Here is a 14,911-nt window from a genome sequence, read left to right on the forward strand (position 1 = left end):
TTTGTGCTCAACCGAGTGTTCTCGTCACATGATCTGTTCACCGTTCACCTTTTGTCCACGATGTCCCCGACGAAGCAAGTTACTGGCTAAAAGCATCGACCTTCACGCGACATGCTCCACGTACTAGACTTATCTTCAGCTATGCTAATCAACCCCAGGTCGACCTGCCATACGTGACTCGAGATCACAAGTGGACACATGCGACAAGCTGAAAAGAAAAATGGCCGCTACTTTCCCTCACGTCCTACACCTCAGGTCTCCAGCCTGCGAGCTGCTTTGCAACGATGGAAGCTTGCCCATCCTGCCCGAACCAGCATTTGCAGAGTACAGAGCTCGGCCACCAAGGGACAGAGCTCTTCTGCACTCGTTCGGGACCGACTTTCACGTTGTGCTCTCTTCGAGCTCACATGAACAAGTCCTTTCCGAACTGCTGAATCTTGGACAATTATTCGATGCTATCAATGTGCTTTGCTACATTCCTGGAGAATCCGAGTTGCAGCATGTAGAAGGCAAACTGGCACTGGACGATTCGTACTGGAAACATGGCTTTCGGCTGGTCACGATGCAAGATGGCGTTGTTGTGAACACACAAGAATGGACACTGGCATTTGTGGAAGTCTTGGAACTCGAGGAGCCTCAATACAGGAATGTGCCCTGGATTGCGACATTTCTTCATCTGACCGAACGCAGGTCCGATATGGCGTGCTATCATGCCGAAGAACAGATGTTGACGGTTACTGATGCCGATCATGTCGAAGCAGGAATCGAGCAGTACGATTGGGACACAAATCCTTCCCGAACTGCTCATCAGTACTTACTGAACAAGTTCATCGACGACCATGGCTACCCACCATCGATGCTCTACGCAGTCGGGCTTCGCTGCCAACACTGGATATTGTGCACGTGGGAGGGTTTCGAGAAGACAGATCTGGAAGGCATTCTCGCCCTGTGCTGTCCAATATGCGACGTGCCGCTGCTTACCGACATCGAAATGCACGAGATTATGGCTTGTGACCAGAACACTAATAGCAGAAGAGCCTTTCTGGAGCTCAACTCTCAATGGTCTACGCTCAACAGCAGGCCGGCAGGCTCGGATGTCTTTCCTGTCTATCCGAAGGCTTTGTGCGCAGCTATCGAGCTCGCTCTGGCGTCTCTCAGCCCTCCATCCCTCATCCTACCAGCAGAGATGTCCATGGCAGCTACCGAGGAAACGGCGGAAGTCATGCGCCGCCTCCGAGGACTTTGCAGCGAACTAACATCTCCCTTGAGCACTTCGCCCTCAGACCTCGTCAGTGCCCTTGAACAGCAAATCTGGGAAACGCCCGTCTCTGGAGGCAAAACACTTGGACAAGTCTTCCTACGTCCGGGCTATGTTGAGTTTGTGCAAAAATGGTGCTGTCGTGCTGTCAATTTCCTAGTGCACTGCCGCTGTGACAAAGTCGGACCTCAGCACGTCGGCTTACATTTGCATGAAACTCGGCAAGTCTACAACCCTGCGGTTTGGATGACTGTTGATGAGTTGGGCTCTGGGCTTGACAAGCTTGCTCTTGGGAAGCCCGCTGTGGACGCTACTCATGATCACGACATGGACTTGTGAAGAGCTGACAATGATAGGGGTGAGGATCAGACCCCAGGTTGTAGGTAAGTTGTCAGTCACCGAGCTGGTCTCATTTTCATGTTTCTTCACTATCAGTTTGCTGTCGATAAAGGCCGGCGGCACTAACACCTTCACTGCCCTACGCCACCACGACTGGCCACCCATTACTAAAGTCCAGTTTGCTCCAGCCAAAGAAGAAATTATCGTAGTCGTACGACACACTCGGTCGCACATAGTGGTAGTACATTACCACGCTTCCGACTCTTGCGTCCCACATCACTCCCTGACCACCTGGAGCATAGACATCACCATGACTTCCCAACACCAAGGTACCACCACTTTGAGTCAAGCAATCTCTGCCGTCTTGGTCTACAAAGCCTCCGGATTGGTCTCTTGATCGACAGACCAAGATATGGTACTCCTCTCCCGCAGGTGGAAGGCTACCAGCCGCATCGCAACAATTACCAGCGGAGAAGAAAAGATAATGCCAGCCTTGCCAAAAGAACATGTATGCTCCCTCTTGAGCTCCAGTTGCGAGGCCTTGCGGGCGGGTAGTCGTATTTCTGGCAAGATGCTGAAGAGGTCCCGCGGCTTCGACTCGCAATGGAGGATTCTGAATCGGTAGTTGGAAAATATTCTCCCAAAAGGAACCAAAATTGAGCACGAGTCGATTGGAGTCATAAGCATAGAGGTTTGCGTCGATACGATTGTAGCTTGCAGATGCAGGAATTCCAATACTTCCTCGATCAGTCCAGTCGCCTGCGTCCAATGTTTGAGATGTAGCGACGCCAATATCAGAATTCATACTTCCGATTTCGGATACGGAGTAGTAGAGATAGTATGTTCCTCCGAAGTTGAAAACATCTGGTGCCCAGAGGTCTCGGTTTCCAGGTAGGTCGATTGAGGATCCGCCAGGTAAGGCTGCACCTTGAAATTCCCAGGGACCGGATATGCTTGGAGCTGTTGCGATGTTGATGCCATCGTTGGTGGCGAAGCGGTAGTAGGTTGATGTGTCTTCGCGGTAGATTACTGCTGGATCGTGGAGTCTTCCTTCACATTGTCCTGTGCATTCGCCCACGGGAGGATAGTCGCGCTTCAAGAGAGGTGTGGCTGTAGCGTAGCCTAGGAACAGCCCGGTTGCTGCTATTGATTTCAACACGACCATGATTTTCTGTCGACCACCCTGGAGTATGAAATGAGAGCAACGAGCTCAGACTTGTGAAATAATGCCACCCTTCGAAAAATTAAAGGGCACAACGGTGCGGATAGAATAGAGTTGGGAGGCAAATTATGTTGTGAAGCGAATACTTGGATGTTGCGTTTCGGTGTTCGAGTCAATAGAGTCAAATGCGAACGCTATACAATGTGCTTTCGAACACAACTTAAATATTTCAGCCCAGACTGCATGCTAAGAACTTACCATTACACATGCGGTGAAGAGAACAGCCAACAACCCACCGGTGACGATCTCTGGAGTAAGCGACGTCAAAATTCTTTCCGCTCCGCTATAACTTGGTCATGCTGTGAATGACAGCCTGTAGAATCATGTTTATGCACCAGATGACCTTGTCAGAAAATGTGGAGGAGAGACGCTTTAGGCGCCGGGTTTTGGTACATTGTTTTCTTGAGACAGTAGGTCAGCTGAGGCTGGGGTTGTCGTTTAAGGCGGCTTCGTTCTGTCTTCGTTGTCCACGTGGTGCAAATCGGAAGTGTTGCTGCAGAGTGATGTTCTCTCGGCATGCACGGTTGATGAGCAGGCATGATGCCGGAGGGAGATCTTGTGGTCGCTCCACGTCATACGCTGTTTGTTTGAAACGGTAACTGCAAGTCGTTGTGGCCAATGAGAGATGGATGTGAGGATGTGAAGTGTAAAAGGCGGAGAGGATGCAGGATGTAGAGGGAAGTGGAGACCGGATCCCGAACGAGCTTTTCCGGGATGTGAGGTGCGGTCGGGTGTGGGGAGGAGCCGGCCGTGGTCGCTTCCATTCATGTTGCACACGGGTATACAGGTCTACACTACCTCCTACATATGTATTTCGCTGACACAGCCCTCTGGTCTTGGGGCTGACTTCAACATCCCGCTGTAGGAAGATCGCCAGCGGTCACCCGAGACGATCTCTCTTTGCAGCCACTTCTGCATGTCCACGCCACAAACCACATGAAGACACCATTCCCTACAGGCTGCGCATGTCCTTCTCCTTCCGATACATCGCATCCACAACCTGGAATACCTCTTTCGCCATGGCTTGCATCTTGTCCTTCTCCGTACACCTCACAAAGCGATCAGGATGCCAGCGTGCCCTCTCCTCTTTCATCGAAGGCAGGTCGAGCGTTTTGAAAGCCTTTTCAATGTCGTCGATGCAAATGCCGAGCTGAGATCTTGACACTGATGTCGCGCATGGAATCTTGCGGCATGGCGACTGGGGCGGCGGTGGCGCCGGAAAAGTGGTCAACGTGCTGTAGTCAGCAAAGGCGAGCTTGGTCTGTTCGTGCCAGTCTCGATAGATCTCTGCCGGTGACTTCGGCGGAAGTGCTGGTAAGGGAGCGCGCTTTGGGTGACTTCGGACCGGGGTTGGGGGCTTGCGGTCGAATGTTTCCGGCCTGGGGCGCTCATCCTGTGGTGTCTTTGGTTGACAATGTCGGACGAGGAAGTCGTAAAATTGCTGCTGACTTGATCCAGGAGTGACATTTTTCTTCGGCTCTTCGACTGAGGATTGCCTGATCGGAGATTTTCGTGCTGATGGAGACGCCTCTTTCGCTCTGAAGTCTCGCTGCTGCTTCTCTGCTGCAGGCGACTTAATCGGCGAGGATCGTGGAGCTGGCGATGTCTCTTTCGCCCTCAGCTCTCTTTGCCTCTGCTCCGCTGCCTCCCTTCTTGCCCTCGCTTCACGCGCCAGCCTGAATGATCTCGAGTCGCGAGTATACTCATCGAGTGCTTGCTTCGCAGCGTCTCTCTCCCGTTCTAGATCTTCGAGCTCGCTCCTGGAGGTGATGACAAGTCCTGCGGCGATTTGAGATCTGTTCTCGGCCAGTTGCTTCGCAATCTTTGCGTCCCATAGTGCACTGCCTTGCACTTGGTTCTTCAGAAGATCGAAGAGGACTCCTCGTTGCTTATTGGCCTCTTCTAGACGGGCGTTGCTGGCTTCACAAGCCGCGTTATACTGCGCTTTGGCATAGCGAGCAGAGGTCTCGGCTCGCTTTAGCTTGGTTTGCAATTCGATCAGTTGCTCGTCGGCGGCGACAGTCTGCGCCATGGCCACCTTCAACTTGATCGGAGTCTTGGCCGAGTTGCTTGATGCCGGAGGATGAACTGAGGATGTTGCTGTCATGTTCGATTTGACAGCTGTTTCCGCCGCCTTTCCACGTCACTTGGCTTACTGGATATGCACGATTTTGCGGGGTCCGCCGTTTGCCCTTTCATTCACTTCATCCTGTCATGTGAAAGGCACGTGCAGCTACCCGTTCAGCGCGCCAGCAGGATTGCAAGTCCTTGAAATCGCTTGGGCAATTGCCAATCGAAGTGCTTACCCCAGTAAAATTCGCGCGTGCGTGCAAGGGTGTTTGGGCCGTCAGTCGTTTAGGCGAGCTTCGTGCAAGGGTGCCCGCGAGTCATGGCAAGATGGAAGAAAAGCGAGATGGTATGCGCAACAGGGCGACTCATCGACTACGACTATTTTCGGGAAGCCAATGATACACACACAGGAACCTGAGATCCAGCTCTTGGACCGATTTCGCATGAGCCTGCAAAGACGCCCTTCGCCCTAACACATTCCACAATGACCCATTGCGAAATGCAGTACCCGTCCTGGAATCGTGCTTCATTACGACTCACCGTGCGAAGATACAGCATGCGATGCTCCGTGTTCTAGGACCTTCAACGGCTGCTGCGGCCTTCCAAGAATTCCTCATAGCACCTCTTCGAACAGGTCTGCGACACCGTCGAGCTCTCGCTGTTCGTCGCCAAACCGTACCTCGTGCTTGCACCCGTCGCGTGTGTACGTGGTATCCATCCGACCTCCAAGCTCCCGCACTACAGCACTCCTCTTGAGCTTCTTGAGACACTTTGGACTGTACTTGTCGTGGTCTGGGTTGGCGTCCCAGAAGAAGAAATGCTTCAGCATCTCGCGATTCTGTTTCCCAATCACCTTCAACCACGAAGCGACGATGTCCATGTCACACTCGTAGCAATAGCCCGCTCGAAAGGTGTTGCACTTGAAGAACATGGGCAGGGCGTCACAGCGAATGCTTCGACAGACGCGTGTTAAAGCTGGCTGCCATGGAGGCTCGCGGTCGCCTTCTTCCCATGCTTCGCGCTCGGCGTAGTATGCCTCGGTCCATCCGCCGAATGAGCTGTCGCAGGGACAATTGACGAAGAGCGGTTCCGAATCGATGACGGCGTATTCCCAGATAATCAAGAGCAGCTCATCTGGAAGCCTGTCGAGGAGGCATGTCGCGGTGGGAGTGGAGGACGCGTCGGATTGTGCGGGTGCTGCCGTGAGCTCGTGCCGAGGTTGTTCTGGAGGTGTCGATGTTGCTGGCGGGACCAGGACTTTGGCGGCAATCTGGACGACATCAAGCGCGCTGTCTCGGCGTTCCATTGTGCTGTATGGAAGACTGAATGGAGATGCGCCAGCTTCCGGGCAAGTAGCACTCCAGCCTATATGCGATCCCGTCCAGGCACACGGCGGAGGCGGGTTGGTGGCGGCGTCAGCTGAGAGGCAGGCATCAGTCACTGCTCTTGGCCGATACCTCCGTAGGATCAAGCTCAAAGCTCCACTCCCATGCAACGACTCTCACAGAAGAGGCCGCCCCGTTCGGTGTTGGCGGGGAGATGCCATGACTGCATGCGCCCGTGACGAGCTGCTTCCATGGGCGGCCAGGTGGCACGACATGTCTCCTGCATCGATGTGACTCGAATCTGGGCACGCCATGTGTTTGCACTGCATGCATATGCAACAACGTCGACGCACGCGAGAATGGGTCTCGTATAACTCATATCGGCGGGAAGCTACGACATGCTACGACTCCCCGCTTCCACCTCACGACACTCTTTGCAGGACGTGGTCTACTTCCTTGGGGACCTTCGCAATGCTCGAAGACAGCGCGGCTCAATCGATCTGGCCCGTCTTGAGCAGTACAGCCTTTTCCGCATCCGTCTTCTTCAACTCATATTCGAGCTTGGCATGACCGCTCGGCTCGGAAGCAGTGAAGACAATCTCTTTCGCATGATCCTCGACTTCGAACGGGATCTCATTTGCGATATCCGAAGGCCCCCAGCCCCAGCCCGGCGCAGTGTCTGCATAGACGGACCCGGACTTGTCTTTGAGTGTCATTTCTTCCAGCACGCCTTCGCGGACTTTGAAGATCAACGAGTAACTGTTCAGTGTCAGTCTGCTTGTGCTTCCGACTCCGCGTAAGGCCTCAACTCACGATCCGGGATTCAAGGCACCGATGTACTGCTTGAGCGATCCAGATCGACTCGCTACTTGCGCTGGAACACTCGTTAGCAGGTGCTTGTGCCATGAGTCACTGGCCACTCTACCTGGCCAGGCCGCTACCATCGTGACCAGCACGAATGAGAACATGATATGCCTCAGTAAAGACTGCATGTTGAAGTACGAGAGTACTGCTGTTTGGAAATGAAAGAGCCTTGCGATGAAAGCTAATGGAACTAACTGTACCAACAGACATTCGGCCGGCCACTGCAATCTTTATATCTTTACTTGAACTCGTTGTAGCACATTCGGTTCCAGACTCTCCTCTTGCTCGGCGGAGATAATCGCTTGTGAGTTTGGTTCACCCGGTTTCAGCCAAGCCATGCACCTTCTTCTGCAACGGAACCCGCATGAAGCTTGGCTGTGCTCACACCCGAGTGCCAGGCTCTTTGTTTCCAGCACACACCCTTCTTGCTCAACAGCGCTCTCATTTGCTATGACGTCGACTTCTAGTCCTTTTTGCAAATGTTCTTCCCTCCTTTTCATGGCCGGTCATGCTCGGGTTCATGCTAGACTCCTAGATCGAAGTGCCAACTAGTCCTCCATCGAGAGCAATTTGCTCATTCGGGTCTCATCTCTCATTCCGCGCAGAAATGGCATCAATGGCGCTCCACCGACGCCTCTGAGCTCTTTCCGGCCGCCATCGGATTCGAGAGGCGAGGATTGGCTTGACGCCTTTCTGGCCGCTTCACGAGCTGGAATTACAATATACCGGCTTACGATCTGGATATGCTTATTCCTGAACACTTCCAGCTCTTTCAAACATGCATCGTATGCTGTTCGCAAATCACTTTCACCGGTATTGGCAATCACGAAATTTCGAATACTCGCTGATTCCTCCATGGCTGCCAGGAATCTTGCATGTGGTCCGGGCATGTAATCTCGCATTCGAGCGGCGAAGTCGCTGACGTGGTTGATTCCGAGAGCTATATCGAAGAATTGGAAGAGACTGGATTGTCCGGCATTTGCGCCAGCTAGGCGAAGATATGTTTTTCCATTATCGAAGCTGATGCCTTGCGGTAGTTGGTCGTCGATGCTGCCTGCTAGGTATGGTCGTAGTTTGGTGAACCAGATGTTGGGGTTTACTCGGTGATTTAGCTCTGCCAGGAGTGTTGTTAGGTCTTGGATTGTTTCTGTTACGAAGTGTAGCGCCGCTGTGACTGCTTCGATATCGCCGGACACTACTGCGTTTGTCGCGAGTAGAAGTTTCTCGATTGCTGGGCCAGCTTTGGCTTCCATTGCAGCGCATATCATGAGGAACCAACGCTCGTCTGGAGTATCAGTGAAGCTACGGCAGACTTGTAGGTTATCGAGACTGAAATCTTGGCTGTTGTTGTTGGAGACGAATTTGGTGTTCCATAAGATGAGCGCTGTGTAGGTGATCACGGGCGGCATTTCGACTTGTTCGCAGACGACCAGGTAGGGTGCACTGAGCGCTTGTGGAATGACATTTTGAGGTGTTTCTCCAGTCCAGATGTAAGCTGAGATGAGGTATGAGAGTATGCTGTATGCTCGACGCCAGTCTCCTTCCGTTTTTAGACGAGCTGTGGTCAAGGTCTCGAGATGACGGATGCGCTGTCTGATCGTGCCGGACTTGGTATGATCTGGAAGTCCATCGCTGAGATTTTCCCAGGGATCGTAGTGTGGGGGAAGTCGAGAAGATGCTGACACTTGCGGCAGGAAGCCCGTGTCGCTCGAGAGACCGTAGTCCTGTAACACCGGCAATCTGTTCATGTTGTCTTACTGTAAATTTGTGTATGCTGGGGATCAGCAAGCTCATACCCGATATCGAAATGTAGTTCATAGGGCGCGACTGAGCGATAAAGTCCTTGGCTTGGATGTGGCGTTCACAAGCCTCGCGTACAATGGCAGCGCTCGGCGCTACTCTCGTATACGATGACCTTCTCGCGCATGTATTCGAATGGATGGGTATGGCACTCATCAGCTCTGTACATATTTCTGTCGTGCAAAACTGTATATACTCATCCCGATACAGTCGATACCTCGAGCTGCTCTTTGCTCATATTTGTCACCCGGTATTTCGAGATGAAATCGTCACGATTGATATACCCACCACACATTCTTCGCTTTCCCGTGAATTCATTCCTGCCGTGCAGTACTCTCCAGTTGTCGAAAAGTAGCGTCTGGCCCGGTTTTAGTTGGAACCAGTGTTGATTGCTCTTATCACTCAAGAGTCGATCGAACTTCTCTGCAGCTGCATACCACTTCTCCACAATGTCGAAGTCTGCTGCGATTCCAGCTCTGTCGGCGTTGTTCCATCTGACCTGGTTCAAGAATCCTTCCTCGGAGTCATGATTTAGCACGGGCAAAGCCTGCGAAGGCTGGATAGTAATTCCTTCGTTTCCTGAGGCGTGAGCGTAGACGCCGACTTCGGAGAGAGTCAGATACGCTTCTCGATCTTCGACGAAGAGTTGTGTTGCTGCGTTGAAGCCGTCTGTGAGAGATGATTCGCCACCGGAGCCCTGGGTGTGGGAGAGCATATGCAATGCTTGGATTCCGGCTGGCTCGGTGAAGTAGGTATTGTCGGTATGGGGCTCTAAAAATTCGGAAGTGTAGGCAGTGTCTTTCATTGTCAGGTCAGAAGTAAAATCGTAGAAACCGCCTGGTTGACATTAGCATTGCCTCGGTGCCCTGTAAATCGCTTGATACACCCACCATAATGTGTATTGCGAATTGGACCAATCGAGTTCAGGAGAGATTCTGTTGCTTCTGGAGTTGCAGGCATTTCTTCAACGACACAGAAACCGAATGTGCGCTGCGTTCGAATCAGTGTGAGATCTCTACAGCCTCATGAAAGTCTCACAATTTTTTGGAGGAGCTCGCTCATGCCAGTGCCGTCCTTCACATCTGTATATTGAACAGCTGGGCGTGCTGATGCAATGTCTGCCGTCCACAGCTTTATGCTATAGATGCCGTAAGCATATGCAATCGGGACCAGCTGATGTCTCCACCTACGGAACCACGCCTGTTCTGCCTCTAGTGACATCCTTGCTCCTTCGATTCAGTAAAGCTTGAGCACTGTACGCACTCTGATGACCATCTGAGACTGAAAGAGGTCAGCCTTGAACGAATAAAGGAGTGTCAGTCCATACAAGTCACCGTGACTTGTCCGTTTTGAGAGTCTTGCAGATGGACATTGGAGATTGTCGTGTTGATATCGCCCTGGGACCTGTCAGCAGCGCTTTTGTCCTTCGATTCGAGTACATCACACCTTCAGCACGTTAATCTGCCTTTGCGCGGTATCTGTGTTGCGACATTGTGAACAAGCACAATTATCCCTGCTCAGTCAGAAATGGCGAAGGACTGTATACGGCACACCTACCTCAGCCACTGTCCTGGTCTTCAAAAATCAGTGAGTCGAAGCCATCAACAGCAAGCAAGAAGACCTACATTCGAATCGACCTATTCTCAATCTCATCATGAATTTTGAGCTCGCCACCTTCGTAACGTAGTGATCGAGATGTGGAAAATGCGGAGTCTTCAAACTTTGGCAGTGGATGCTTGATACTATCAGCAGCGGACGAACCGCCTGACACACCATTACTGACCCTAAGCGCATCAGAACTCAGGAAATGATCAGGCTTGGCAGTGGATTGCCATGCTCGTGGAGAGCCTCCTCGTCGATCGAATGGACCATCTTGGTCGACACGCTGAGGCTGCGAAGATGCTACAGTTGCATTAAAACGCTTGTTGCATGGGATGAAACGCTTCGTAGCAGCAAAGATGGGTTGAGCGTTGCTCGGGACCCGTTGTAGCTTGCCAGCGGCACTACCACCGAGGTGGTTCCTAGAGACGTATGAGTAAGCAGGAGAAGGGAGAAGTATGCACTAGTAGTAATAACAAACCATAGCGGGCTACGAAACATCGCATTAGCGACCGGCATGTAGGTGTGTAGGTAGGGGTAGCACAACGGACAGAGGCGGTCGAAGAGGCACGCTTAGCATGTGAAGAGGGGTGGAGCACCAGGACTTTTGGCAGATCAGATTGACTTGATTAAGATGTGGGACGATTTGTGTCTAGCAGGCAGGAGCTGTCCCTTTTTGTGCACTGCTTTCACGACGGCGGCGTCGCCACCAATGCACACTCCCCTTATCCATACGTATACGTATGCACCTACTACTTGGAAGCCGGTCCAGATCTTTGCCTGACCCGGCCTTTCCAGACCCATCTCATCTCACCGCCGGGAATCTCTCTTCGCTCGCGATGTTCATAGATGAGTCTTGCTGAATGAATGCGACACAGGCACGTCGAGACATCGCACAAGTACATTTCGATGCCAGAAGATAGCCGAGCCTGAGCCGGGTGCGTTTGCTACAATACATGGTTCCAAGTCTATCAATACAGGTCACATTCGCCAATTCTAATCCTACATCGCATCCCATCTCGCGTATCAAAGCATGCAGTCGTCAGCGTCGTGACGACTTCGCCCCCCAAAAAACCGAAGATCGAAATCTATCCTCACTCCTCACGTCCTCTGGCTCCTGGCCAAATCTGTGGTATTAAATCCAGTATGGTCGAACTCGAATGGTCTTTCTAGTATTATGCATGTATTGCGTCCAGCGCTGAGGAAGAATATGTTGCACTTTTGACGCCTACTTTCCTGAAGCGAAGCGGATAGGTGTTTCCTGTGGTGTTGTCGCAATTATCGCGACACGTTGCTGGAAGCGGCACTGGACTTGCTGGCTACTGAAAGTCGCCTGGCAGCCCGGCAGAGATCAGGCTCGCAAGGCACAAGCTTGTACTTCTCGATGATCTCTTCGTCGCTCAGGTAGGTGAGCTCACGATAAAACTGCTTCGGGCAGGGATCTGGGATTCGGTATGGTCGTCCCAAGAGCTCGACTGTCGCGATAGGTCTGCTGACAGACAGTCGTCTTGTAGATTCCCGCCTCATCGATTCTGGCCTGATTGGCATTCGCACTCCGAGCAAATCGCTAATGACTTCGTGTGTAGATTCAAGTTCGTCTGGTGTAGCTTGCCAGTGACCGGTAGAGCCTGGTTGATAAAGGAGAGACATGGTCGGCGTTATGTTTGAACGTGATGTGGAAAAAATTAAATGAATGTGTTTTGGTAAGACAAGCTTGGGTTGTTGCGCGAAATTACTGCAAGATGGAAACAGAGAATATTTCATTTGTGTTGCGAGATCTTACTCCTTTGCGCAGGGTACAGGTGGTACTTATTTCCTGGCAGCGCCGCCACGGATCTGCAACCCTGGATCTACCAGCCACGTGCGCGTCCACGGCTCAAACGCTTGGGGCGTTTCATCTTCTGTCTGGAGCAGAACTTTGAAGCATACGCCACACTCTACACCGCCAGGTACTCACAAACTTGGGCATCTTCTACCATATTTGCTTATACCACTGCTGTTATTAAATCTTGCGTTGCCACATGCTTTGTCTTGTGTGTGATATTGGCACTCGTTACTTCATGTTCGGGTATCAAGGTCTGACAGTTCCGGCCACCAGCCATGCATTATTACGGGGCTATAAACGGCGTGCTAAAAAAGGTGCGGCTCTCACTGTCGTCTGTCAGAAGCTACTGCACACGCCCCAACGGCAACGGAACTGCCAAGATAGTGCGAAAACCTGGTTCAACCCTGCATGATTCCAGTATCTCGGTCGTGGAAATGGCAGTGTTGCTCGAACGCCCAGAGTCAAGCCGTGTGGGCTTGAACCGACAGTTACAGTTCCAATATGTGCGATCTCATATCGCCATATCGAATGAAGTTGGTTCTGAGACGTTCCAGACACAGTAACCATTTCTGCATCTTGTGTGTAGTAGTCCCAAATGGAGACCGGCTGAGCATATGGGCATGCAAACATCGGATCATCTCGCCGGACCTCATTCGCCATGACTGGCCAAATATTGATGCTGAGTAGTATGGTCGTTGCCAGGACGAAGGCGTCGGAGGCAGACTCTGCTACCGGTAATGATGGTCGCGACTGCAGAAGTATACGACGGACGCCGAGTCATGCCTTCGGGACCCGAATCGATCACTTCCGTTTTCGGCACTACTCCTTTACAAAAGCCCAATCAGGCGAGTGCGTCCTCGCCCAACCTGCGGTCTTCACGGATGTTCTCTCGGCACGCCTGGACAAATGCAGGGAGCTGTGTGATTGCCGTTGCCACGACAGCTGCAACACCGGTGGCTGTCACTTTTCTTGACATGTTCGTTCAGACTGACTGCAGGCTCCTGAAGGTTGAGACGGGAAGGCGCGGCTCCAGCTGCCTTCGTGGCCAGGCGGCGTAATTGAAGGACTGCGAATACCGAAGACCACGTAACCCGTCCTTCTGCTCTAAACTATTGGCAAGCTGCGACGTCGCTCTGTTCTACCTCCGTCCGGCAATGAGCAGCTTCGGCACGACACTTCGCCTTTGCGAACGCTACGGCGCTCATGCCATAGCCTTGTGCCAATTCCAACGACTCGATATCTATGGCCCACCATGAATCGGCAATGGCTCCTCCCAGTTGATGCTTGACTGCCTCTCCGCATATGCTCGTTGGATCCTCATGTTTCTGTCTCAAACAATAAGGGATTCGGCGATGACCTCCGGGAACAGCTTTCTCAAGTCTCTGCGACTCCCGATGTTGAGCACTCCGTAGGTTTGTGCGGCCAAGTCACCCTCTTCGAGAGATGACACATATGTCAGAGCTGCTTCCAGCTTCTCGCCCTTCTCGAAGTAGGCCTCTTCGAGAAGGATGTTTCGATCATTTGCAACGCAAAGACCATAGACCAGGTCCACGATGTGGTCGTGTTGGTTGTCGCGGCTCTTGTCATAATAACCTCTCAGCTTCTCGATGTCGCAGTTCTTCGCAGCATCAAACCTGAAATTGTAAAAAGCGTCGGCAAGCTTGCGCAGAGGCGCGAGAGCTTGGTAGAAGCAATCTCTCGCAGCCTTTTTGAGCGCGGCGCGGTCCTGCCTGATGTTGGTATAGGTCCTGTCGACATTTTCACCCATCAATTCGCGAATGTCCTCTTCGTCCTCGCCGTAACCGCGACGATTGATCAAAGCCGAGTGTATCGCTGTGCCAACGACTCCGAGCGCGATCTCCGCCTTCTCAAATTCTTGGGCGAACTTGAGCAGCACCATATTCTGCAAGGCGGTCACAGCCTCTCTGGTGGCTTCTGGAGCAGTGCTGGCTTTCGAGTTATGGAGCACTGCCCGGAAGGACGGGAGGCTCATCTGGCTGGCGGCTCTCCTCGGGGTGTTCGGCCACCTCCAATGTGTCAGCGCAAGCTCATGTCTGTCAGTCCAGCAGGAGGACTTACTGTTCCTCGTTCAGAGTCTCGAGGAGCTTCCCATGCCGCTTGAACATAATTGCGTGAAGGCTGCAGATGTCCGCTTCCAATTTCTCGAGAGCGAGACATTCTGCATTGAACGTCTTAACCTCCTCGAACACTGCCTTCTTCTTCTCTTCCCTTTGTGACCGTTAGTACAGCAACTCGAAGTGACGACTGCCGAATACGCACTCTGTGTTGACACCGCGGCGTCGCTTCCCCTTCATCAAACTCGGCGGGCGAATTGCGCTTTCGCTTCCGTCTGAATCATGGGTGATGTTTGGCGGGTTCATGATGGGCAACCTCGCGATTCAGATCGGCTTGTCGATGTTGTTGCGTTTGTTCTGCAGAAACATTGGTCTGCAGGCGCTAACGCCAAGGCATCAATGCACAAACAACCCGTGCACGATTCGCTCAAGTGAAGCTTCACCTCAACAGTCACATGCACTTCCTTCCTTCGATAGAATGCAGTCGTACACCCACACTGCACTCCACTCATAGTTGTGACGGGAAGGGGTAGC

At 52.3% G+C, this 14,911-nt stretch overlaps 9 protein-coding genes across 9 annotated transcripts; 1 reads left to right on the forward strand and 8 right to left on the reverse strand.

Moving 5' to 3' along the window:
• Positions 1-220: 220 nt before the first annotated feature.
• Positions 221-1,597, forward strand: RHO25_003639 (uncharacterized protein; the record flags this gene model as incomplete). Its single annotated transcript, XM_023599131.1, has 1 exon — positions 221-1,597. The coding sequence occupies one exon, from the start codon at positions 221-223 to the stop codon at positions 1,595-1,597; it is 1,377 nt and encodes a 458-aa protein (XP_023456222.1).
• Positions 1,598-1,736: 139 nt separating this feature from the next.
• RHO25_003640 (uncharacterized protein) lies at positions 1,737-2,762 on the reverse strand (the record flags this gene model as incomplete). Its single annotated transcript, XM_023599132.1, has 1 exon — positions 1,737-2,762. The coding sequence occupies one exon, from the start codon at positions 2,760-2,762 to the stop codon at positions 1,737-1,739; it is 1,026 nt and encodes a 341-aa protein (XP_023456221.1).
• Positions 2,763-3,771: 1,009 nt separating this feature from the next.
• On the reverse strand, positions 3,772-4,926 carry RHO25_003641 (uncharacterized protein; the record flags this gene model as incomplete). Its single annotated transcript, XM_023599133.2, has 1 exon — positions 3,772-4,926. The coding sequence occupies one exon, from the start codon at positions 4,924-4,926 to the stop codon at positions 3,772-3,774; it is 1,155 nt and encodes a 384-aa protein (XP_023456220.1).
• A 576-nt stretch (positions 4,927-5,502) lies between these two features.
• Positions 5,503-6,195, reverse strand: RHO25_003642 (uncharacterized protein; the record flags this gene model as incomplete). The annotated part of the gene is made up of 1 exon (XM_023599134.2): positions 5,503-6,195. The coding sequence occupies one exon, from the start codon at positions 6,193-6,195 to the stop codon at positions 5,503-5,505; it is 693 nt and encodes a 230-aa protein (XP_023456219.1).
• Positions 6,196-6,705: 510 nt separating this feature from the next.
• RHO25_003643 (uncharacterized protein) lies at positions 6,706-7,206 on the reverse strand (the record flags this gene model as incomplete). The annotated part of the gene is made up of 3 exons (XM_023599135.2): positions 6,706-6,973; positions 7,028-7,088; positions 7,140-7,206. The coding sequence occupies 3 exons, from the start codon at positions 7,204-7,206 to the stop codon at positions 6,706-6,708; spliced, it is 396 nt and encodes a 131-aa protein (XP_023456224.1).
• A 420-nt stretch (positions 7,207-7,626) lies between these two features.
• Positions 7,627-8,826, reverse strand: RHO25_003644 (uncharacterized protein; the record flags this gene model as incomplete). The annotated part of the gene is made up of 1 exon (XM_023599136.1): positions 7,627-8,826. One exon carries the CDS (start codon positions 8,824-8,826, stop codon positions 7,627-7,629), a length of 1,200 nt encoding a protein of 399 aa, XP_023456223.1.
• A 248-nt stretch (positions 8,827-9,074) lies between these two features.
• Positions 9,075-10,996, reverse strand: RHO25_003645 (uncharacterized protein; the record flags this gene model as incomplete). Its single annotated transcript, XM_023599138.2, has 9 exons — positions 9,075-9,715; positions 9,769-9,868; positions 9,917-10,016; positions 10,069-10,159; positions 10,206-10,275; positions 10,325-10,391; positions 10,436-10,453; positions 10,504-10,899; positions 10,959-10,996. The coding sequence occupies 9 exons, from the start codon at positions 10,994-10,996 to the stop codon at positions 9,075-9,077; spliced, it is 1,521 nt and encodes a 506-aa protein (XP_023455952.1).
• Positions 10,997-11,755: 759 nt separating this feature from the next.
• Positions 11,756-12,127, reverse strand: RHO25_003646 (uncharacterized protein; the record flags this gene model as incomplete). The annotated part of the gene is made up of 1 exon (XM_065602425.1): positions 11,756-12,127. One exon carries the CDS (start codon positions 12,125-12,127, stop codon positions 11,756-11,758), a length of 372 nt encoding a protein of 123 aa, XP_065458497.1.
• Positions 12,128-13,632: 1,505 nt separating this feature from the next.
• RHO25_003647 (uncharacterized protein) lies at positions 13,633-14,683 on the reverse strand (the record flags this gene model as incomplete). Its single annotated transcript, XM_023599139.1, has 3 exons — positions 13,633-14,329; positions 14,382-14,531; positions 14,583-14,683. 3 exons carry the CDS (start codon positions 14,681-14,683, stop codon positions 13,633-13,635), a joined length of 948 nt encoding a protein of 315 aa, XP_023456433.1.
• Positions 14,684-14,911: the final 228 nt, after the last annotated feature.

The sequence above is a fragment of the Cercospora beticola genome, chromosome 2 (assembly GCF_033473495.1).
Source record: "Cercospora beticola chromosome 2, complete sequence".
Taxonomy (NCBI): Eukaryota; Fungi; Ascomycota; class Dothideomycetes; order Mycosphaerellales; family Mycosphaerellaceae; genus Cercospora; species Cercospora beticola.